The following is a 25,146-nucleotide window of genomic DNA, read 5'->3' as shown; positions in this document are numbered from 1 at the left end:
CACTATATATATAGAGAGAAAACTGCCTCGCCCCCTGGCGGCCATGTTTTTTCACCGATCTAAACCATTTTGGAACTCGTTCGCGATATCAATAAAACCAATGTTTTGAACAAGTTTCATGATGATTTGGCTAAAATTGTGACTTCTAGAGTGTTCACAAGGTTTCTCTATAGCCATATAAGGAATATTGCCCCGCCCCCTTGCGGCCATGTTTTTCACAAACGGAAACCATTTTTGAACTCACCTAACATTTAATTTAGACAAACCTTTTGACAAAGTAACATGAAGATTGGGCATCAAATGTGACTTCTACAGTGTTCACAAGGTTTTTCTTTTTTTTGGTCTAGTGACCTAGTTTTTGACCCAGCATAACCCAGTTTCGAACTCAGTCGAGGTATCAATCGGACAAATGTTCTGACCAAGTTTCATGAAGATCTGATAATAAATGTGGCCTCTAGAGTGTTCACAAGGCAAAATGTTGACGAAGCACGACGGACGACGGACAAAAAGCGATCACAAAAGCTCACCATGAGCATGTTGTGCTCAGGTGAGCTAAAAAATGCCACGCCCCCTTGGCGAACATGTTTTTCTTCCAACCAAAACCATTTTCAAACTCATCCAAGATATCATTGGGACAAATCTTCTGACCTAGTTTCATGAAGATCGGAAAATAAATGTGGCCTCTAGAGTGTTCACAAGGTTTTACTATAGCCATATAAGGAAAAATGCCCCGCCCCCTGGCAGCCATGTTTTTCAACCTACCGGCATCATTTTTTAACTTGTCCAAGATATTATTGGGATGAATTGTCTGACCAAGTTTCATGAAGATCGGACAATAAATGTGGCCTCTAGAGTGTTAACAAGATTTTACTAATAGCCATATATAGCCATATAAGGAAAAATGCCCCGCCCCTTGGCAGCCATGTTTTTCAAGCAAACGTAACCATTTTCGAACTCATACAAGATATCATTGAGACCAATATTCTGACCATATTTCATGAAGATTGGACAATAAATGAGGCCTCTAGAGTGTTCACAAGGTTTTACAATAGGCATATATAGCCATATAAGGAAAAATGCCCAGCCCCTTGGCAGCCATGTTTTTGAAGCAAACGTTACCATTTTCGAACTCATCCAAGATATTATACTGACCAAATTTCATGAAGATTGGAAATAAATGTGGCCTCTAGAGTGTTAACAAGGTTTTACTAAAGCCATATAAGGAAAACTGCCCCGCCCCCTGGCGGCCATGTTTTTTCACCGATCTGGACCATTTTCTAACTCGTCCGAGATATCAATGACACCAATGTTTTGACCAAGTTTCATGATGATTGGGAGAAAATTGTGACTTCTAGAGTGTTAACAAGGTTTCCCTATAGCCATATAAGGAATACTGCCCCGCCCCCTGGCTGTCATGTTTTTCAACGGACCGGAACCATTTTTGAAATCAACCAACATATCATTTAGACAAACATTTTGACAAAGTTACATGAAGATTGGGCATCAAATGTGACTTCTACAGTGTTCACAAGGTTTTTCTTTTTTTTGACCTAGTGACCTAGTTTTTGACCCAGCATGACCCAGTTTCGAACTCAGTCGAGGTATCAATGGGACAAATGTTCTGAGCACGTTGTGCTCAGGTGAGCTAAAAATATGAAGAACTTTCAAAGTTATCGCAGGATCCAGAAAAGTGTGACAGACTGACGGACTGACCGACTGACGGACACACAGAGCGAAAATCATAAGTCCCCACCGGTGAAACCGGTAGGGGACAACAAAGGCACATTTGGATCCAGACATTAAGACGGACTATTTTAACTCGTCTATCAAACATTTCACCTATATTTCTCCCCCAACTCCCTGTGGATGTTCAGGAGATAGTGGGTGTCGTAGATGAGTACTGGCTCCAGTCTCATTCCCTTTCTCTTCTTGTCCTTCACAACTCGGTCCTTGTCACCAATGCTTCGCTTACCCTCAGGAATGTCCTTGAAAGTCCTTGACTTTGTTCTTTGTCTCTGCAGATTACAACAACATAGACACAAATATTCCGAGAATTGATAAGGGGCCTTTAATAGAAAATTCTGGATCAATTAATGTCTTGATTTGATGCATTGGCTTTTATTGCAATCAATGAAGGGCAAAATAAGGGCCAAGTAATAAATGGCTATTAATTGTCCATTGACAAACGTACCTGCTTTTCTACAAGCCAATGGTACAATTTTTTCTCTTCATAGAAGGTCAGTATAAGTGGTATTTGACAATGACTTGCAAAATATTATTGTTAAAGCTACTGCCCATGATATCCCATAAATTTCACACAAAACATTCTTGTATTAGAAACACATTCTAGGAAAAACATGGGCTTAAAGTACTATGTGAGTAAAGTGTTGTCCTAAATAAGCCTTAACAGTCCACACAGGCTAATCAGGGAAGAGACTTTCTGCCTAGACCATTTTCTCCTTTAGAAGAGACTTCATTCAAATGTAAAATTTCATAGAAACAAAAAGTGTTGTCACTGATAAGCCTGTGGGAATGATAAAGGCTAATCTGGGACAACACTTATGCACTGGATGCATTTGTCCCAGAACAATGGTCACAATTTGTTGAAGCTGCTGTCAATGATACCCTATAAAATTTTACACTCACAAACCTCTTTGTTTATTTATACAAAATATGTACACACTGTACCTTGTTTTGGATGTACCACTGACCCACAGATCCTATTTCAGATTTTGGGGTGGGTGGACTTCTCGAATACAATGCATAACTAGCGCTGCTTGTTGCACTCCGAACTCTATTGGTTGATGAAATTACAGCCAACTCGGACAGGGCCCTTAGAAAATTAACAAAGACACCGTGTTTTGTCAGCAATTTTGAACCTATAACTCAAGGTATTGATGAACAAGGGACAAAATTGTCACAAAACCAGGTTTTCATTGTGAAAAAAATATCTGATAAAGGGAGAAAACTCAAACTGAACTTTTGAAATGAACAAACAAAATTAACCCCCTTTGTAAGTTTGTTTTAGAAAAAATAAATATTTTTAGTCGTGGCGACCTTAACATTGGAGATATTGACGTGATTCTTTTGTGCGACACACCGTCCCATGATGGTGAACAAATGTGCCAAATGATTTTAAAATCTCACAATGAATGACATAGTTATGGCCATGACAAGCTCATTTATGGCCATTTTTGACCTTTGAACTCAAAGTGTGACCTTGACCTTGGAGATATCGACGTAATAATTTTGCGCGACACACCGTCCAATGATGGTGAACAAATGTGCCAAATGATTTTAAAATCTGACAATGAACGACATAGTTATGGCCCGGACAAGCTTGTTCCGCCAGCCCGCCCATATTCGCCAATCTAATAACCAGTTTTTTCCTTCGGAAAACCTGGTTAAAAACTGTAAACTGTATATTGGTCTTAAAATATAATGGACAACAAACAGAATTTCACATTATATTAAACTAACCACTCATTAAAAATTTATGCCACCTTACTTACTTTGGAGTTTTTTCTTCACCAATAATGGCTTCCTTTGACCGCCTAAAGCATATCAGCAAACCTGAAAGAGGTTACGCAAGTAAAAACACAGAAGGCTACACAGGAAAACCTGAAGAAGGTAACACAGACTAAAATTGAACAGTATGGTATGAATCCTGTCAAGAGTTATTGGAAGACAACAAGCTTGACATTTCAGAGTTTATGATCAGTTTTCTAAAACAAACTGGTCTAATTTAACAATGGTAGACTGGATTTTACATGCTAGTAAAACCGAAATCTCTGAAAACCAAACAGATGCTCAGGTCCAGTTCTTTCCCCTATAAATTTAATGTGAGAAATCCCTCAGTTGACCAGTTCAATTTTCATCAGCTTGCTTAGAAGGTCACGTGAACACCTGAACAGACAATTGGCGGAAACACTTAGACACCATATTACATCTCTTAAAATACCTTAAATAGTCTAAAATTGATTAAATGGTATACTAGTATTATGAACAACAAACTCCATGATTATTAGCTTATTTATTTATTATGTAAATTCAGATTTATGATTGTACAGTGTCTTTTAAATGTTGGTTTTGCATTTTCTGTACAGTGTCTTTTAAATGTTGGTTTTGCATTTTCTGTACAGTGTCATTTAAATGTTGGTTTTGCATTTTCTGTACAGTGTCTTTTAAATGTTGGTTTTGCATTTTCTCTCACTATGCTTTTATAATTTTCATACATAATTATACAATCAGGATATGCCTTTTTTTACCAAAAAAACAACAACACAAAACATATACATAATGTTCAGAAACATTAATATTCAATAACTAAAGGTTTTCCTTTTATAGACGGATATGCAACATGTATTTAACTATAGTAAAGATGACAAAGAATGTTTATAGTATTCTTTCCGCTTTGCAATGTTTTTGGTCATGATTACTAAATGTTAAACATTGTACGATACATTTTGTTATCCCCACGCTTTTTGAAAAGCCTGGGGATATTGTGGCTGTCTTCGCCGTCCGTCTGTCCGTCCGTCTGTCTGTCCGTCCTGGCCACTATCTCCTCCTACACTATAAGCACTAGAACCTTGAAACTTACACACATGGTAGCTATGAGCATATGTGCGACCTTGCACTATTTGGAATTTTGATCTGACCCCTGGGTCAAAAGTTATGGGGGTTGGGGCGGGGCCGGGTCAGAGATTTTCACTCATTTTTTATTCTATTTTACATTAACTTCTTCATTTCTGCACCGATTTACTTCAAATTGATACTGAACATCTCTTATGACAATATGGTCAATCTCAACTATGCATGGCCCCGTTACCAACCCTAGGGTGCCCCGACCACATAGACCACACCCACCCAAAATTGCCTTTTACTATAATTCATAATTTCTACACCGATTCACTTCAAATTGATACTGAAATTCTCTTATGACAATACGGTCAATCTCAACTATGCATGACAATACAGTCAATCTCAACTATGCATGGCCCCAATACCAACCCTGAATCGCCCTACCCACATAGGCCACACCCACACAAAATTGCCTTTTACTTAACTAATTCATTTCTACACCGATTCACTTCTTATTGATTCTGAACTTCTCTTATGACAATATAGTCAATCTCAACTATGCATGGCCCCATTACCAACCCTGGGGCGCCCTGCCCAAATAGGCCACACCCACCCAAAATTGCCTTTTGCTATAATTTCTTCATTTCTACACCGATTCACTTCTAATTGATACTGAACTATTCTAATGACAATACGGTCAATCTCAACTATGCATAGCCCCATTAACAACCCAGGGGCACCCCGCCCACATAGGCCACACCCACACAAAATTGCCTTTTACTTAACTAATTCATTTCTACACAGATTCACTTCTTATTGATACTGAACTTCTCTTATGACAATACGGTCAATCTCAACTATGCATGGCCCCATTACCAACCCTGGGGCGCCCCTGGGTAAAACATGCGGCGTGGGGATACGCGTCGGCCTCTGCCGCCATTTCTAGTAAATAATTAGGTTAAAACAAATATAATACCATGTCTGAATAAATTTGTATGACATGATAAACATATGCTTTACTGTATTTTACAGTATACCAGAACTCCCTTAAAAAAGGACATTTGGTCCCATAAGTGTTCATACAACCAGTCTGGTTGGTGTTTGGTAAAGCAGACTTTCAATGTATTGGTAAGAAATAAAGAATCGTTGCAATTAGGTTGACCCATAAATATTAATAATGAAACATGTATATGACAAAATCAAATGTGACTTAGCTGGGGCAACTAATGTCAGAAATAGTGTATAAATGAGTCTTGTTCTGAGAAAACTGGGCATAATGCAAGTGCGTAAAGTGACGTCCCAGAAAAGCCTGTGCAATCCACAAAGGCTAATCAGGGACGACACTTTCCGCTTTTTTGACATTTTTCATTTAAACAAAGTCTCTTTTTAGAAAAATCCAATTAAGGTGGAAAGTGTCGTCCCTGATTAGCCTGTGCGGACTGCACAGGCTAATCTGGGACGACACTTTACGCACATGCATTATGCCCAGTTTTCTCGACTCAAATGTCAAAATATGTCAATATGAGGTCTCTATACACTGCTCACCCACAGAGTTGAATTGTGCACCACAAGTTCTTGGAAATGGTATTGAGTTGTCTTGGTATCCAGAGAAGGGCAGTGGATGAATGAAGGGCGCGTGGAAGCCACCTGTCACTGGGAAGGGGTCTGTATCTGGAGTCTTCCTCTCCTCCAACTGAAGAGTATTCAGGAGTTTTAAATATTCAAGGGGAGGAAAATAAAATGCGATAAAATTGTTTTTTGGGGGGGGGGGGGCTTACTAGCTCACTTTGGAGAGACCCTGACAGTCAATGCACAGTGTATAAGTTTTGCCAAGCTTAGTCAAGTCGGTCATACAACAAAGAGAGATTTCAATCAAAATTGATAAACATATAACAAGAGCACTGCGTAAAGGGTGCCAACGCTCAGCTGGAGGTGCTGTTTTGAATAAATGAAAGCTTGTCAATTTTTTTTAAAATTGTTTTTAGAGGTCAGTGACCTTGACCTTTGACCTTGTGACCCAAACATGGTTGTGGCATGTAGAACTTATCAAGGTGCATCTACATATGAAGTTGAAAGTTGTAGGTGGAGGCACTTTGATTTTAGAGCCAATGTTAAGGTTTTAGCACGGCGGACGCCAGACGCCGGAGGACAGATACCGGACAACGAGCTGGCTATGACAATACCTCGGGTTTTCTCCGAAAACAGCAGACCTAAAAATTCTTCCTAAACATGACAAAAATCTCCAATGGTGAACATATTTCACAAGTTCTTATACAATTGAATGATACAAATTTCATTTAGAGCTAGTGCAAGGGACAAGGTTCTTACACGCCATAGGCCATAATTAGATGGAGAAAATGTGTAGCAATTTATTAAATAATTATATGCTGAATGATGAAGTTGCAGTCCAGACAAGCTGTGTTATACCCAAGACATTTAACGTTTGACTGAGACCTTTACCTTTGAGCTAATGCTTTAAATATTTTAATTTTACAGTTGGTAGAAGCTATATAATTCCCAGAATTTATTATTTCCATCTTGAAAGTAACCTTCCCCTATTATGTGCAAGACAAACAGCCGCGGCAAGTTATTATTTAAAACAATCACACAAAATTATTAAGTTACCGCCAAGACACACACACACAGGTACGCACACACAAAACCAAACCACCATTATGACAGCCATATCCAACTGTATACAAGCAACAATAAATATAAATGACTAATTAACAGAAATTTCAATTTTACTACTATGATGTGCTAGCTATCTATACATACGTTCATGCTGTCAAAGGCGCTGGCCACTTGACGAATACATGGCTCCAGACAGTTCAGGTTCTTTTTCACGCTTTTCTGAATAGTCTCATTCATAACCTGAGAAATATGGTTGTAACATACTGGTTATTGAATGTTATTGATATTATGTGGTAAAACATGGCTTAATGCATTTGTGTCAAGTGTCATCCCATATTTGCCTGCACAGTCTGCACAGGCTAATCAGGGACAACACTTTCCACTTTTTATGGAATTTTTGTTTGAAGTTAGTCTCTTCTAAACAACAATGCAGTATAGCCAAAACATATCATCCCTGATAAGCCTGTGCAGATTGCACAGGCTTATCAGGGGCACCACTTCATGCACATGCATAAAGCCTCATTGTCCCAGAGCCCAGTTCATCATCTCTATCATCACCTGAGAAGTATGAAATATGGCTGTAACATACTGGTTATTAAAAGGTTTTTATATTGTCTGCCTATTGCATTGTCCAGTGACATGCTACAAGGTGTTAATACTGATCATGACCCAATGTGTCTCATAATGTACTGAAACCATGGTCAATAATATTTTCTTGTGTCAAGTTACTGATAGTTTTTCTGTTTACAGCCATTAAATATAAAGGTAAATTCCTACAATTAATGGCAAAAATGAATACAAAATGAATATTTACCTATCCATATCAATAGTACAAACATGTTTCCAAACCACTCCATGAATGACAAACATTGAAGATGCTTTACACCTACCCTCAAAAGTTTCTTTATCAAAGCAGGGGGTAGGCCTGTAGAGGAGGTCAAATCAAAATTGGGTGGGGCATTGTTTGGGTACTCTTCGGGGAAGGTCACGGTCACACAGATAGCGTGCTTCCCAGAGTTGATGGACATACTGCAGTAGCGATTGGCACTGTCCAGCTATAAAACACGAATGAAAAGTAACGCAAGGAAATCTTCATACAAATCTTTTAATTGAAGCTGATGCTAATCTGTTTTATGTAAAAACACAAGAGCTGTGTTTGTGAAACACAATGCCCCTACTGCGCTTTGAAGCCATATATTTGACTTTGAAGGATGACCTTGACCTTGACCTTTCACCACTCAAAATGTGCAGCTCCATAAGATACACGTGCATGCTAAATATCAAGTTGCTATCTTCAATATTGCAAAAGTTATGACCAAGGCTAAAGTTTTTGGGCACACACAGTGAATGACCAACTGACTGACTGACTGACTGACTGACTGACTGACTGACTGACTGACTGACTGACTGACTGACTGACTGACTGACTGACTGACTGACTGACTGACTGACTGACTGACTGGCTGATTGACTGACTGACACAATGACAGACAGACAGGCCAAAAACAATATACCCACGATCTTTCGATCCGGGGGCATAAAAAAACATGTAGAAGTGTATCCCTCTTTCTGATAGGCAGATGTTTTTCTAATCTTTAAATCTCTAAAAATTATAAACAATCCAGGCTCTCTTACACTGAAATGAGAAATAAATACTTGATCCTATCTTATCCAGTGTTCCTTTTTACCTTGTAAAAATATCTATTTACGCAATGATATAGCCAGGGCAGCATTACTTTGTAATGGGGATTTAATAATAATTTCCCATAAAATGTGTCCCTACCACATTAATTGTGACATTAGGGATGAACTTGTTGACAAGGGAGAACTCCTGCATGAGGGTCATGGTCTGACGCTCTGACTGACTGGTTCCCATGGTAACCTCGGGCGCTGACATGGACTGGAGCACCTCCCTCGTGGAGTCCGTGGACTCTAGCAACGTCTCATCAACACAGTCCAGTACCTCATGACCACACAGCTGAAAACACACCGTATTGTTTTCAATAAACCCAATTAAGCCTATTGGACTCTCCCATCCTTCTAAATTGGATCAAGTTATTTCCAAAATTAGGGATGTCTAGTATATTTATTTCTATAATTAGAACATTTATTACAGATATTCCTTTAAGCAAACAGTGTAGACCCAGATGAGATGCCGCATCATGCACCAGATTTGCCTCTGCAGCCCACACAGGATAGTCAGGGACAACACTTTCCCATTGAATTGTAATTTTAGTTTAAAGGTACCTTCTTAACAAAAATCCATTTTAAGCAGAAAGGGTCGCCCCTGATCACCCCTGATCACCCTGTGTAGACTACACAGGCTAATCGGGGACGACACTTTAAGCACATGCATTAACCCTGTTTTCTAAGAGGGCAACTCATATAATTATGTTTTCAAGTAATAATAGAAATACTGACAATTTAGCTGGAATTTTATAATGCATCAATCTTTATATGGCTAGTGTTTGTTCAAAATCAGTTTTCATTTAGATCTTAGTAAATTGATAAGTTGTCCAATTGATTTAAAACACAACTACTAATTAAATTCATCGATTATTTAACCAGTGTTATATAATTGCTAGATCTGAATTGTCAATGTTTTCTATTCTATCAACATCACAATAACAAATTGGCAGAGAACAATAACTGCATAAGTTCAAATATGTAAAAAAAAATTACGCTTAGATATTTTGAACTTTTGATCTCTCTTAGTAAGCTTAGAGGCTGCCGACAACATTGAGATAATGACTTTCAGTTGCACGCTATTTTGAGTTGACTTGACAAACTACTTCAATGGAAATGAGCCTGTCTTTGTGAACACAAGGCTTTATGCATGTGCGTTAAGTATCACGCGAGATTAGCATAGGCTAATCAGAAACCTTTCTGCCTAGACTGGATATTTGTTAGTAAGAGATTCAAACGCAAACGTCCATAAAAGCAGAAAATTAGTTGTTCATGATAAGCCTCTGGAAACTTGACAATACTGATTTCCCCAACGGGCCCCTCAAATCTTCTCTACCTTTGTCGGATTGCGTGTAAATCATCTCAGACTGAAAGATATGCAATCACACTCGACTCTACCAGCAAGGTCATGTGACCATAGGACCATGTCATGTGATCTCCAACAACCCTGCCAGGAATCTGTGTCATATTCGCCTTTTCCTCATCATTGAATGATTTACAAATGCACCTTTGCAGACCTATTTTTCTAACATTTCTCTTTTTTTGCAATAAACTGTAGATAATACAATAATTAAATATATTACTACCCATACATCAATCAAGTTACATTGAGGAAGGAGTACCCATTACAAATATTGTTTTTGTAGAATTCGAAATTTGCAATGTATATAAAAATCATAAGGCATCATAAATAGTGGAATCATCTACATGTCAAAAGGCATATGTTATGTATAAATTAATTGAATACTACCTACTAATTTGTTCAAGGTTTAATAAAGTGTTATATGTGAATTTTTCAATTTGAAAAGTGTGTGCAACTAAATTCTTTAAAATCATTTTATTTTAAATAAATCTCAATTTTTATATAATATCAATTACAATTATAAATAAATATACAGGTTTGTACATATGATTTTTCAAAGAGGTAGAAATTAGCATTTTAAATGAGCAGCAATGTGTGAAAGAAGGTCTTATGCCATATGTGTGCAGCAGAGCTGTACAGTCTGGTCATGAGAACCAGAGATACCCTATTCGCAATTGATATCATGAAATCCTGGTTGAATAAATTGTTGATAGTGTAACTAAAGACCAGAGTTTGCAAATGATAGCCACATATGGAATAAGAGCCATTTTGCATGATGCCACCCATGTATTTGAAACCACATATTTTGCTATGCTTGTTTGCCAAACCCTCTACCGTAGTCATTTCATGTCTTTATTTTCTTCATTTAAGTTAATTTAACATGAGCCTCGCTCTGGAACAAGAGAGCCTGAAAGGCCCAACGGCGCTCACCTAAAATAACAAGATATTATTGGGACAAATCTTCTGACCAAGTTTCACGAAGATCGGTAAATAAATGTGGCCTCTAGAGTGTTAACAAGGTTTAACTATAGCCATATAAGGAAAAATTCCCCGCCCCCTGGCGGCCATGTTTTTCAACCAACCGGCATCATTTTTGAACTCATATAAGATATTATTAGGATGAATCTTCTGACCAAGTTTTATGAAGATCAGACAATAAATGTGGCCTCTAGAGTGTTAACAAGATTTTACTATAGCCATATATAGCCGTATAAGGAAAAATGCCCCGCCCCTTGGCAGCCATGTTTTTCAAGCAAACGTAACCATTTTTAAACTCATTCAAGATATCATTAAAACCAATCTTCTGACCAAATTTCATGAAGATTGGACAATAAATGTGGCCTCTAGAGAGTTAACAAGGCAAATGTTGACGCCGCACAACGCACAACGGACGACGGACAAAAAGCGATCACAAAAGCTCACCATGAGCACGATGTGCTCAGGTGAGCTAAAAACAGGGCTTAATGCATGTGTGTAGTGACATCCCAGATAAGCCTGTGGAATTTGGACAGGCTAATATAGGACTACACTTTCCACCTAAATGGTTTTTTCATTTATAGTAGGTAAGAGATTTAATAAAACAAGCAAATTCATTGAATTGATATCCCCCGCCAATATACTTCTGGACACACAAGTTTTCTGGACTGATGGACAAGTCCAACGGGCATCATCCTCTATCCATATATATACTCATACAAAGTTTCAATGAAATCCGTCAAAGCACTTCCAAGATATGGCTCCAGACACACAAAAAAAGCATTTTTCAAGATACAAAGGGCCATAACTCTGTTATTATCCAATGGTGTACAATGCCATTTGGCGTGCATCATCCTCTTATCCATATATATATACTCATACCAAGTTTCAATGAAATTCGCCAAAGCATTTCCAAGATTTGGCTCCAGACACAAAAAAGCATTTTTTCAAAATACAAAGGGCCATAACTCAGTTATTAACAGATGGTGTACAACGCCACCGTGCATCATCCTCTTATCCATATATATACTCATACCAAGTTTCAATGCAATCCGCCAAAGCACTTCCAAGATATGGCTCCGGACACAAAAGTGACGGCGGGACGGACGGAAAGACGGACGGACAACGCACAAATAATATCCCTCCGCCTATGGCGGGGGATGAAAAGATAAAGCAGAAAGTGTAATCCTTCATTAGCCTGTGTGGACTACACAGACTTATCTGGTACAACACTTTATTTACAAGAACGAGGCTCCCATCAACCTCACACACTCACCCGTTGCAGTTGGGAATCCACTTTCCAGATTTTCAGATTCTGATCCCTAGACCAGCTGACAAGCTGATAGTCCTTTTCATCTGGAAACAAGAATAGCAGTGAAACTGACGGATGCTCCCTGATGATGCGCTTTGTCAATCTATGTGTTAATAACAACCTAAAAAAAATTATTATTAGCCTCGGTGACATTGACCCCAGTGACCTCAAACCACATGAAAAGTTAGAGGTCCATGCAAGGTACCTACACGGCAAATATGTAAGAGATCAGTAAAGTAGTGAAGGCCCTATGAGAAACCTTTTAAAAAGCGTGACGGAAAATCTATTATTAGTTTCTGTGACCTTGACCCCAGTGACCTCAAACCTCATCAAAAGGTAGAGGTCCATGCAAGGTACGTACATGCCAAATATGAAAGAGATCGGTAAAGTATTGAAGGTGCTATGAGAAACTGTCAAAAGTGTGACAAAATCTATTATTAACCTCGGTGACCTTGACCTTGACCCCAGTGACCTCAAACTTCATCAAAATGTAGAGGTCCATGCAAGGTACGTACATGCCAAATATGAAAGAGATCGGTTAAGTATTGAAGGTGCTGTGAGAAACTGTCAAAAAAGTGTGACGGAAAAATCTATTATTAGCCTTGGTGACCTTGACCTAGACCCCAGTGACCTCAAACTTCATCAAAAGGTAGAGGTCCATGCAAGGTACCTACATGCCAAATATGAAAGAGATCGGTAAAGAAATGAAGGTGCTATGAGAAACTGTCAAAAAAGTGTGATGGAAGAAAGGAAGGAACTTCAAACTGGCAACTATATGCTCCACCAAAAATATTTCAGGGAGCATAAAAAGAACCACAATTTTTTTCTGTTACTGTTTAAAAAAAGAAAGAACTCCCTATATTTATGCCTACAAACTCTCCCATATTGTTTTATTAAAATTGCAAAGAAAAAACACTGCGGCGCTCACTTGAGACACAGAAGAAACTAAATGATGTCATGTTTGGTAATAAAGGTGATATATTTGGTTTTGTGATATCGTTCTTTTACCCCACATGACTTTAACATTTGACCTGGGCCAAGGCATTAAAAAAAAAAATTGAATAAGTTAAATGAAGAATGAGCAAACAAAATGGCTTGTAGTTTTACATTTTAAATATTAAAACAAGGGACAAAATTGTCACAAAACCAGGTTTTCAATTTGAAAAAAAAGTCTGATAAAGGGAGACAACTCAAACTGAACTGATTGTTCATAATTAATCCCCTTTGTTTCAAAATAAACCTATTTTTAGTCGTGGCGACCTTGACCTTGGAGATATTGACGTAATTCTTTCGTGCGACACACCGTCCAATGATGGTGAACAAATGTGCCAAATGATTTTAAAATCTCACAAAGAATTACATAATTATAGCCCGGACAAGCTCATTTATGCCATTTTTGACTTTTGAACTCAAAGTGTGACTTTGACCTTGGAGATATCGACGTAATTCTTTCGCACGACACACCGTCTAATGATGGTGAACAAATGTGCCAAATGATTTTAAAATCTCAAAATGAAGAACAAAGTTATGGCCCGGACAAGCTTGGCCCGGACAAGCTTGTTCCGCCAGAAACCTGCCCGCCGACATTCGCCAATCTAATAACCAGTTTTTTCCTTCGGAAAACCTGGTTAACAATAAAAGTCTAGAAGTATTTTTCCTCATGTAGAAAAACTGTACAAATTAAGATAAGTGATTGAAGATTATTTGGAAATATGCAGATAACAAGATGTGTTTGTGAAACACAATGTCCCCCTATATGATGCTTGACCTTGTAGGATGACCTTGACCCTTCACCACTCAAAATGTGCAGCTCCTTGAGATACATACGCATTTCAAATATAAAATTACTAGCTTCAATATTGCAGAAGTGACATTACATGCGCAATTTTGACCCATATATTTGACCTTGAAGGATGACCTTGACCTTTCACCACTCAAAATGTGCAGCTCCACGAGATACACATGCATGACAAATATCAAGTTGCTATCTTCAATATTGCAAAAGCATTCATAAAATAAGCGATTTGGGCCACATATATTTGACCTCTGACCTTGAAGGATGACCTTGACCTTTCACCACTCAAAATGTGCAGCTCCATGAGATACACATGCATGCCAAATATCAAGTTGCTATCTTCAATATTGCAAAAGTATTGATAAAATAAGAGATTTGGGACACATATATTTGACCTCTGACCTTGAAGGATGACCTTGACCTTGACCTTCCACCACTCAAAATGTGCAGCTCCACGAGATACACATGCATGCCAAATATCAAGTTGCTATCTTCAATATTGCAAAAGTTATTGCAAAATGTTAAAGTTGGCGCAAACCAACCAACCAACAGACCAACGGACCAACAGACAGGGCAAATACAATATGTCCCCCACTACTATAGTGGGGGACATAAAAAAAGAATGATGCTTAGGATAAAGTAATCAAACTACCCACAAAAACCATTTTCAAACTGGGCCAAATTAGGATTGTTCTGAGAAAGCTTCATGAAGATTGGTCATTGCATGCAGCAAGCAAACTTAATGAAGATAATTTGTGACAATTTATTTAAAAAAAACATGTTGCAAGACGTAGTTATGTGCTGGATGGGAACGCATAGTTTCAATATTAACATATAAGAAACATGCACAAAACTGTTCACTGTGACCTTGACCTTGCATTGACCAACATGGTTATTTTTCCTGATAAGTAATACCGGTATCTAGATTATAATTATTAGTACTCATTTATTTTGAAATCCTGAAAAGCATTACAATGTTATTGACCAGATCTTTACATGTACTTTGACTTAAGCCATATAAGCAATATCTAAAAGTGGGGGAATCAAAATAATAATACATATTAAACAACAAGACACCTTCTTTCTTTTTTCTCCACATGTACTCCACCACTGTTCCCATGTGACCCACAAACTGGTGCACAGGCTCGTTCAGGCTCAGGTTGTTCCACATGAACAGGCTGTTGTCCCCGCGAGACAGGGTAGACATCACCACGGATATCAGACCGTCACCGAAAGGCTTCAGAAACAAGACAACAAATGAGTCGCGTTCTGAGAAAACTGGGCTTAATGCATGTGTATATGAATGTAAAGAAAGTAATTCACTGTGACCAGTTTTGGCTGAATTATGGCACTGTTGTCCACTGTAATATGAGTCTCGTTCTGAGAAAACTGGGCTTAATGCATGTGTATATGAAAGTAAAGAAAGTAATTCACTGTGACCAGTTTTGGCTGAATTATGGCACTGTCGTCCACTGTAATATGAGTCTCGTTCTGAGAAAACTGGGCTAAATGCATGTGCGTAAAGTGTCATCCAAGACTAGCCTGTGCAGTCTGCACAGGCTAATCAGGGATGACACTTTCCCCCTAAACTTGATTTTCGGTAAGGTGGGACTTCCTTGAAACTAAAAATACCATAAAAGCGTAAAGTGTCGTGCCTGATTAGCCTGTGCGGACTGCACAGGCTAATCTGGAAAGACACTTTACGCACATGCATTAAGCAACAGTTTTCTCAGAACAGGACTCAACTTATTCTTAACCATTTGCCAGATACAATGTTTCTGCACCCACTTACAGTGTACTTTGCCCTCCACACTGGCAGTCCAGACTTCAGCATCCCTTTATATTGACGGAAGTTGGTATGATCCCAGAACTGGTAAATAAACATGAAACACTTGAAAAATGTGAACATAAATGTATGTATAGGCAATTTTGCACTATAATTGTTTGAAATCACATGAAAAATGTCATGCCAAAAAGGGCCTTATGGCATTGTCACTTGACATTTGAAGTAAATCAAGCATGACGAAAGAATGCTTCCGTCCATCTTAAATGTATGACATTAATTGTTATCTACTTTAACAATATTTAGAGACCAATCAATTTATACAAAAAACATTGTTATTTTTTTTAGTTCACCATTTGTTCTACAAGGAATGTTAAAATTGTCCATCATATACAATTAAAATAGATTTTACATAACCATGGCAACATGTCAAACAATACATCAGCCCACTGACAACAGTAATTTAGGATATTTGAAGGGCCATCATTTAAAAGTGCTTCAGCAATATGGCTGTTCATATTGCTTGGCAGAGAGTATATCCCCACAAAGATAGTGTTCAAGATTGATAAGAATACAATTTAAATAGTTGAAGTGTGAATAATGTACATTTGGTCATTTTTATTATGCAAATGCCATAATTCAGTAGTGCTTTTGATGGACTGGGTGGTTATTGAACTTGGTAGCGATTATATGCCAACAAACACTTTCATTAATGTTGATGTCAATTAAATTTTTACTTTTTTAGTTTGACATATTTGATTTGGCCAAATTTTTAGAATTCCAGAGATATTAAACCCTCAAATATTATCACCAAGTTTCATAAGATATGATTTAAACTGTTTTGAGAAAGCGAGCAGACATGATTTAGTTGGCCATTTTTTTTATAATTAAAGGGCCATATTTCAGAATTTCTTCAGGCCAACTGGCCGGTTATTTAACTTTATGTTTTGTATAGACTTGTTTGATACTTGGTTCGTTTTGTGACTTGTGAATGAGAATAGTTTTTTTTTTTATTGTACAACGACATTGAATATGTTTTATACGTAGAAATAGGCGTTCAATCAAATGCTCAAGTTTCAAGTTTTAAATGGTCCAAGATTATATGCCAATAAACATTATGAACAAAATTTGTCCCATTCAAAATTTGAACCATTTTATGCTGCAAGTCCTTACACCTGCCCACCGCAGGGGTTCCCATTGACCTTTCACCACTCAAAATGTGCAGCTCCATGAGATACATATGCATGCCAAATATCAAGTTGCTATCTTCAATATTGCAAAAGTTATTGCAAATGTTAAAGTTGGCGCAAACCAACCAACCAACAGACCAACAGACAGGGCAAAAACAAAATGTCCCCCACTATAGTGGTGGGGGACATAAAAAATCTCAATGGGCCATGAATTCAAACCCATGCTTGTTCATCAATTCTGTATATCTTTAAAATTTTCGAAAATAATTAGCTAGTTTAGGAAAACTGTTTATCATTTAAGTCATGTGCTGAGAAAACTGGGCATAATGCATGTGCGTAAAGTGTCGTCCCAGATTAGCCTGTGCAGTCCACACAGGCTAATCAGGGACGACACTTTCCGCCTAAATTGGATTTTTGCTAAGAAGAGACTTCATTTAAACAAAAAATGTCATAAAAGCGGAAATTGTCGTCCCTGATTAGCCTGAGCGGACTGCACAGGCTAATCTGGGACGACACTTTACGCACATGCATTATGCCCAGTTTTCTCAGAACACGACTCATTTAGCATTCAAATAAAGATTCAAATATATATCCGTTTTTGTGTCAATGTACAGCTTTAGTCATATTGCTTTATTTTTTATTCAGATTTCTTTTATAATTATTCCTCCTTTTGTATATTTAAGTTTTCTATCATAACACACTTACTTGCAAGAATAAACAGGTTATATAGGTGACGTTGTCTTTTATATATTTACGTCACAAACAATAGTCATAATAGCATGAAAAAGTAAGTCTTTATAGGATGCCAAGTCTACAAACATATATTAACCACTCTAGGAAAAGTGGGTTTATTGCGGGAACACATTACGCACATGAATTAAGCCCTATTTTCATAGAAATCACCTCAAATATACTAAAACTATGGGGTAATTGGGACCATGTAAGCCCAAGATAAGCCTAAAAAACATTAGAAATTGGCTTTAAACAATGATATCTTAAACCCATTGTTTGGCTCACCTTAGCAGAGCCGTCTTGACTTGCAGTGGTGAAGCAGTTTTCCTTGAATGGACTCCAGTCCAGGCCATGAATCTTGGCAAGATGGGCCGTGTGGTACAGCACTGGCGTGTTGCCTTTCTGTAACAAGCAAGAAAGTTGTATGCAAGAGAATTGTTTGGGAACATATTTTTTGAAAATTGTGCACAATAGTTCAATGCAATCATTGTATTATTGACTGTTAACATGCTTGACTTGATGATATTGGTTCTTAACATGTAGAGAATGATCCTAACCTAAATGTAGTCCAAAAGACATGCACACGGTTCTAGTATGTCTCTTTTGTTAGCTATTTTTTAAGTGATTCGATATCATAATATCAATGCCTTTTTATGCTCCCCCAAAGTTTATTTTGGGGGGAGCATATAGTCGCCGTTTCGTCTGTCTGTCCATCCGTGTGCCCATCCGTTCGTCTGTGTGTCCGTCCGTGCACAATTTTTGTCTGCGCTATTTCTCAGCAACTAATGACCAGAATTCAATGAAACTTTATGGGAAGCTTCACTACCAAAATGAGATGTGCATATTATCAGCGGGTTCTGGTCGGATGATTTTTCACAGAGTTATGGCCCTTTGAAATTTTCCATTAACTGTACCTATAGTGCAATTCTTGTCCGGGCTATTTCTCAGCAACTAATGACCGGAATTCAATGAAACTTTATGGGAAGCTTCACTACCAAGAGGAGATGTGCATATTATCAGCGGGTTCTGGTCGGATGATTTTTCACAGAGTTATGGTCCTTTGAAATTTTCCATTAACTGTACATATAGTGCAATTCTTGTCCGGGCTATTTCTCAGCAACTAATGACCGGAATTCAATGAAACTTTATGGGAAGCTTCACTACCAAGAGGAGATGTGCATATTATCAGCGGGTTCTGGTCGGATGATTTTTCACAGAGTTATGGTCCTTTGAAATTTTCCATTAACTGTACATATAGTGCAATTCTTGTCCGGGCTATTTCTCAGCAACTAATGACCGGAATTCAATGAAACTTTGTGGGAAGCTTCACTACCAAGAGGAGATGTGCATATTATCAGCGGGTTCTGGTCGGATGATTTTTCACAGAGTTATGGTCCTTTGAAATTTTCCATTAACTGTACATATAGTGCAATTCTTGTCCGGGCTATTTCTCAGCAACTAATGACCGGAATTCAATGAAACTTTATGGGAAGCTTCACTACCAAGATGAGATGTGCATATTATCAGCGGGTTCTGGTCGGATGATTTTTCACAGAGTTATGGCCCTTTGAAATTTTCCATTAACTGTACATATAGTGCAATTCTTGTCCGGGCTATTTCTCAGCAACTAATGACCCGAATTCAATGAAACTTTATGGGAAGCTTCCCTACCAAGAAAAGATGTGCATATTATCAGCGGGTTCTGGTCGGATGATTTTTCACAGAGTTATGGCCCTTTGAAATTTTCCATTAACTGTACATATAGTGCAATTCTTGTCCGGGCTATTTCTCAGCAACTAATGACCGGAATTCAATGAAACTTTATGGGAAGCTTCACTACCAAGAGAAGATGTGCATATTATCAGCGGGTTCTGGTTGGATGATTTTTCACAGAGTTATAGCCCTTTGAAATTTTCTATAAAAAAATTCTTCCCCCCCAACTACTGTGCCCTCAAGATGTTTCCTATATCTGAATATATAGTGCAATATTATGACAAAAAAAAACCTTTGGGGAGCATCACCCGTCTCCGACGGTTTCTTGTTTTAGTGTAGGATTGCAACAGAATATCTGATAATAATATTTTTAATTTCATGTCATAAAGGGATAAATAAAATTTCAACAGCATATTAAATCATACAGATGGAAATATTTCATACAAATCCAGTTTAGCCAAAATGAGCACAAACTAGTTAACTATCCTACCCTAGGATCCCATATCCTGACATCGCCTTCGTGAGATGTGGCAAACATGTTGTTTGTAACCTTGTTCCATTTCACCTGTGAGGCCCCACCTTATAACAAAGAATTAAATTTCATCTTTGTTTTTTTCTGCTTAAAAAAGCTATTATTTTCATATGGATTTATATATATATATTGGTTATTATTTGCACATTCTATGACAATGTATACTGTAAAAACAAAAGAAACTTACTTTCATCATCAACAAAATGCAACTAAATAACTGCCAAAAAATTAAACTGACAAATTCATATCTCTAATAAATTATATTTAGCTGATATTATTCATTCTGACTGTACCAATACACCTAACCCTAACAGGTTGTTTCAATGTCAAACTAAGCAGTTAAATGCAAATACTACTTTAATGTAAAGTAAATGCCAAGACATAAGTTGAGATTTTTTTCTTTCAAAAATCATATAAAATTATAGTCGCCACATACATGCAATTTTCTTGAGGTAAACATCCACACATTTTATTACAATTCATTACTTTCTGGAATATTAAACCTCATGGAGTTACGACCTTAACGCAATATTTCTCGTATATTTGTAATGCAGAATAAACAGAAACTACTAACCTTTTTAAAAGCAATTCTGGCTAATATTGATGATAAATGTGTTAAAAAATCGCCCAACTTAACAAACTGGTTTACATTTACTGACTTAAGGAAGTAAACACACCAGTGAACAATGAATGCGATGTCATAAAGTCAGAGATATTCTCTTTGAACAGGAAAAAATTGTGTTACCCAATGTGTGCTTAACAGGCACTGTTCACAATCAATCACACATATCCCTCAACGAACAAATATATTTAAATTAAGTTTGATGGAACATGTTAAAAGCATTTCGTGAAAATCAGAATAAGCGAAAGTAATGTATATGAAAATTCATCTCAAATTAGTTAGCTTTTAATTTATATTCACATATAAAATCATTGCTTTGACAGATTAAATCGGTACATGCTTAGTTTACCTAGACATTTACACATGGTGGTAGAACCTTTATGCCATAAAACACTAACACCCAGAGGGCTTTTTTCTAAGATTTAATTTTTCCATTTCTACTCAAATTGTGACCATAATTGTAGAGAGTCATTACAAATCTGCCAATTTTCATCAAAAATATTCCCCCTCACTCCTTGCCAACTAATCAGCTTGGTAAACTTATCATTGACTTTAAATTGTTGTGGTTATGATTAGCAGGACCTAATCTGCCATTTGCCAAATGGCTACAGATAAGTGCATCTGGCTTAAAAAAAATTGGCATAAGTTTGTGCTTTCATACAGACCACAAAAATACAGAATTACAAAAATTGTGGCTGTGCAAGATACAAATGCCCCTGTCTAGAGTAGATCTGAGTTCAATCTTACTTACAGACACTCTGAAAGGAAGCACAGGGCCGTTTGGGCTCTCTCACATCCCACAGTAGGGTGTAGGCATCAACAGAACACGAGGCTATCACATTCACATCAAAGGGCGACCAGTCAATGTCACTATAATGAACAACAGTTCATTAATTCATCAAACATCAAAAGGAAGCAATTTTATTTGTATACAAATGACAAAAATTACAATACTGTTTTTTAAGCTAGTTAGAAAAGTAATTAAAATATGATGTATATATTGATTCACAATGATTAGAAAAGTCTTTTAAGTTGTCGAAATTAAGACTTATTGTTTAACCATTAACAAATGATTAATATATTTGATTCCTTAAAACATTGATAATTGGCATAGAACAATAGGGCATTTGTATGCCAACTGAACAAGTAATATTAATTTTCATATTTTATTTTGTGGAATAAAAATATCTGGAAAATATAGTCCTATCTGAATCAAAAACAAATATCCTACTATCCATACATAAAACTATCTGTTGACATGCCTAGATTGTTTAGATTCTACAGCACGTACCTGATGTTGCGTGTGTGTGCCTTCATTGTGCAGACCTGTTTGCTGGAGGCATTGTCCCAGGAGTACAGCTCCAGCTTGTGCATACTCTGTAATGACGAGATAAAAAACCTCATTTAGGAAATCAGGGCTTAATGCATGTGCGTAAAGTTTCATCTCAGATTAGCATGTGCAGTCCACAAAGGCTTATCAGACACAACACTTTCTGCAAAGACTGATTTTTAGTTAAGAAGAGACTTCCTTTAAACAAAAAATATAAAAATGGAAAGTGTCATCCCTGATAGCACAGGCTACTCTGGGACTACACTTTCCTCACAAGAATTAAGCCAAGTTTTCCCAAAACAATGCTCATTAGGACCTCAGTGAAAACTTGTTTCTGCTTATTAAAATGAGTTATAAATAAAATGACCAAAATTCCATGAGGTTATGTATCATAAATCAATCTGGACTGACTTCAAATAATTTGTCTATATGAAAATGTTAATGTGACACAAGTTCATAACAGTACCATGCTGTTTATACCTACTTCCTAGGGATAAGTTCAGTTCCCAATAAAGTCTATTGATTGGTAACTTCAACAATCAACATATGCATGTTTATGACTTACTACACTCAACATTTTTTACAATTTTTATTTCCTCAAAACTGAATAGATAAATCAAAATGATATGTTTACTATGTAAATTTGTTGCATCTTTCAATTGTTTTGTGTACATATCATCATCATATGTCTCAAGAAGATTCACTCAAATAAGTTACAAATCAGTCCCTACAACACACATGAAGCAGTGGTTACAAATCAGTCCCTACAACACACATGAAGCAGTGGTTACAATCAGTCCCTACAACACACATGAAGCAGTGGTTACAATCAGTCCTTACAACACACATGAAGCAGTGGTTACAATCAGTCCCTACAACACACATGAAGCAGTGGTTACAATCAGTCCCTACAACACACATGAAGCAGTGGTTACAATCAGTCCCTACAACACACATGAAGCAGTGGTTACAATCAGTCCCTACAACACACATGAAGCAGTGGTTACAAATCAGTCCCTACAACACACATGAAGCAGTGGTTACAATCAGTCCCTACAACACACATGAAGCAGTGGTTACAATCAGTCCCTACAACACACATGAAGCAGTGGTTACAATCAGTCCCTACAACACACATGAAGCAGTGGTTTCAAATAACAGAAGAATCCTGCTTTTAGGTGCCAGCAAAATGCAATCTTCTACTTTATAACTTGATAAAATAATTGTTTTGGCATTCTTTTGGTGCAAATGTTTTTTACCAAATTACCAAGAGTAAGAAATGAATATTTCTTTCAACAGATTTATGGTGTTTCAAATAACACAAAATAACAGTCTTTAAAAAAAAACATTTTACATTAAACAAGCATCCCTGTGATTCCTGAATTTTCATCAATGAAATATTTCTTTTCACCCATGAAATTTAAATGCAAAGGTCATTAAGAAACCTGTTTTTGAACATGCATAGAAAACTGAACTAAAAATGTACATTTCCAATATAGAGATTCATTCAACTTACTGCAGACGAGAACCAATGTGCGTGGGATGCATGTGGGTTCCACTGCACGCAGCTGATGTCATATTTACTCTGGCGTGTCAGACGATGCACCTTCTCCACCGGGTTATCAAGGTCAACAAGGGCCAGCACCCGACGCCTGCAATATATCAGTTAAAGTAAATATAGGGAAAATATATTCCAAATGATATGGGAATTAAATATGCTTCACAGTATGTACTTTATTTAGAAACATTATGAGCTTAATATTGTACAAGTATTTAAATCAAATTCTACTATGCATCCACATTAATTTGATAACAAAGCTTTTTCCATTACTCAGCTATTTTTAAAATTCAAAATTGTTAGATTTTTATCTCACAATAACATGCATTAGTCCCTTTAATGTTATTCTTGTTTGTCCCACGTAAAAGTAAGGCTTACAAATAAAGGATATCCATAATTAACAGAACAGTTTCAATTGTACGATTTTACATAATGCCGGCTGATCATAATCACAAATACACAATTAATGATGTATTACTACCAGAATAAACAAAAGTGAAAGTCCATAGCACAGCATAGTACCACAGAGTTTTAATCTTAATTGCAAATATTTGTGTCACATCACGTTTTGATTCCAAAATACATGTATTTGCATTGTCATAGTTTATCAGTCAAGATTTTTGCATTATGACACCAACACTGTATCAGATATATTTCAACATGTCTTTACCGGTACTCTGCCAATAGAAGTGACAAATTGAAATATTGGAAAATGTTCACTTACATCTTATTTATGCCACAGATTCCCAAATAAAGATTAGGGAAAATATATAAGTAAAATTAAATTTAAAGATATTAAAAATTAAATACTGTTTTTTTTACTTGGTAATACTAATAATAATAATCAATGGGGTAATTACAATGTATAACGAGTAACAAACATTTATAACGATGGAATAATTCTGTTGTTTACATTACCAAAGGGGGTAATCACATGACAAACATGACAGCGACATTCATGCCCAGATATATATACTCTTTGCTGTTTTATACCCTTTATTACTTTCATTAAATGTTCAAATGCTGCTCACTTTCTAGCCATACCGACAAGAAAGTGAAAAGCGTTTATATGGCATTCATATTCACTCTATAGTTCGACTTCACTCGCTGTGAAAAATCTAAAATTACAGCTCCCGCTAAGAATATAGCTGAGATAAATAGCGAATATTAATGCAAATTAAACGCCAATCACTTTATTGGTTATTATTCATCAATCTTTATTTTAACATGATGCTAGCCTAACTTCCCGTACACAAAGAACAAAATTATCAATGTATAACTTCTCATTAACAATACCATCTACTGACTTTATTATTTTTGTACTGTCCATAGATAGTTGA

The 25,146-nt window shown here is 36.9% G+C and overlaps 1 protein-coding gene across 11 annotated transcripts in view; it reads right to left on the bottom strand.

Annotated features, from left to right (window-relative positions):
• The window catches only part of LOC127846427 (GATOR complex protein WDR59-like), a 69,950-nt gene that overhangs the window by 41,382 nt on the left and 3,422 nt on the right, over window positions 1-25,146 (bottom strand). For 7 of the 11 annotated variants that reach the window (XM_052377663.1, XM_052377653.1, XM_052377652.1 and 4 more), the window contains exons 3-17: window positions 23,765-23,900; window positions 22,210-22,295; window positions 21,670-21,788; window positions 20,255-20,343; window positions 18,337-18,453; window positions 16,139-16,216; window positions 15,424-15,583; window positions 12,516-12,595; window positions 8,999-9,193; window positions 8,106-8,270; window positions 7,360-7,455; window positions 6,127-6,274; window positions 3,513-3,573; window positions 2,689-2,833; window positions 1,840-2,015 (exon numbers count right to left, since the gene is read on the bottom strand). In XM_052377663.1, coding sequence (XP_052233623.1) covers window positions 1,840-2,015; window positions 2,689-2,833; window positions 3,513-3,573; window positions 6,127-6,274; window positions 7,360-7,455; window positions 8,106-8,270; window positions 8,999-9,193; window positions 12,516-12,595; window positions 15,424-15,583; window positions 16,139-16,216; window positions 18,337-18,453; window positions 20,255-20,343; window positions 21,670-21,788; window positions 22,210-22,295; window positions 23,765-23,900 — 1,851 coding nt within the window. The other 4 variants (XM_052377662.1, XM_052377661.1, XM_052377659.1 and 1 more) reach the window with 4 other exon arrangements.

The sequence above is a fragment of the Dreissena polymorpha genome, chromosome 9 (assembly GCF_020536995.1).
Source record: "Dreissena polymorpha isolate Duluth1 chromosome 9, UMN_Dpol_1.0, whole genome shotgun sequence".
Taxonomy (NCBI): Eukaryota; Metazoa; Mollusca; class Bivalvia; order Myida; family Dreissenidae; genus Dreissena; species Dreissena polymorpha.
The sequence above is the reverse complement of the archived record's forward strand: the minus strand, read 5'-3'. Positions and strand labels throughout refer to the sequence as shown.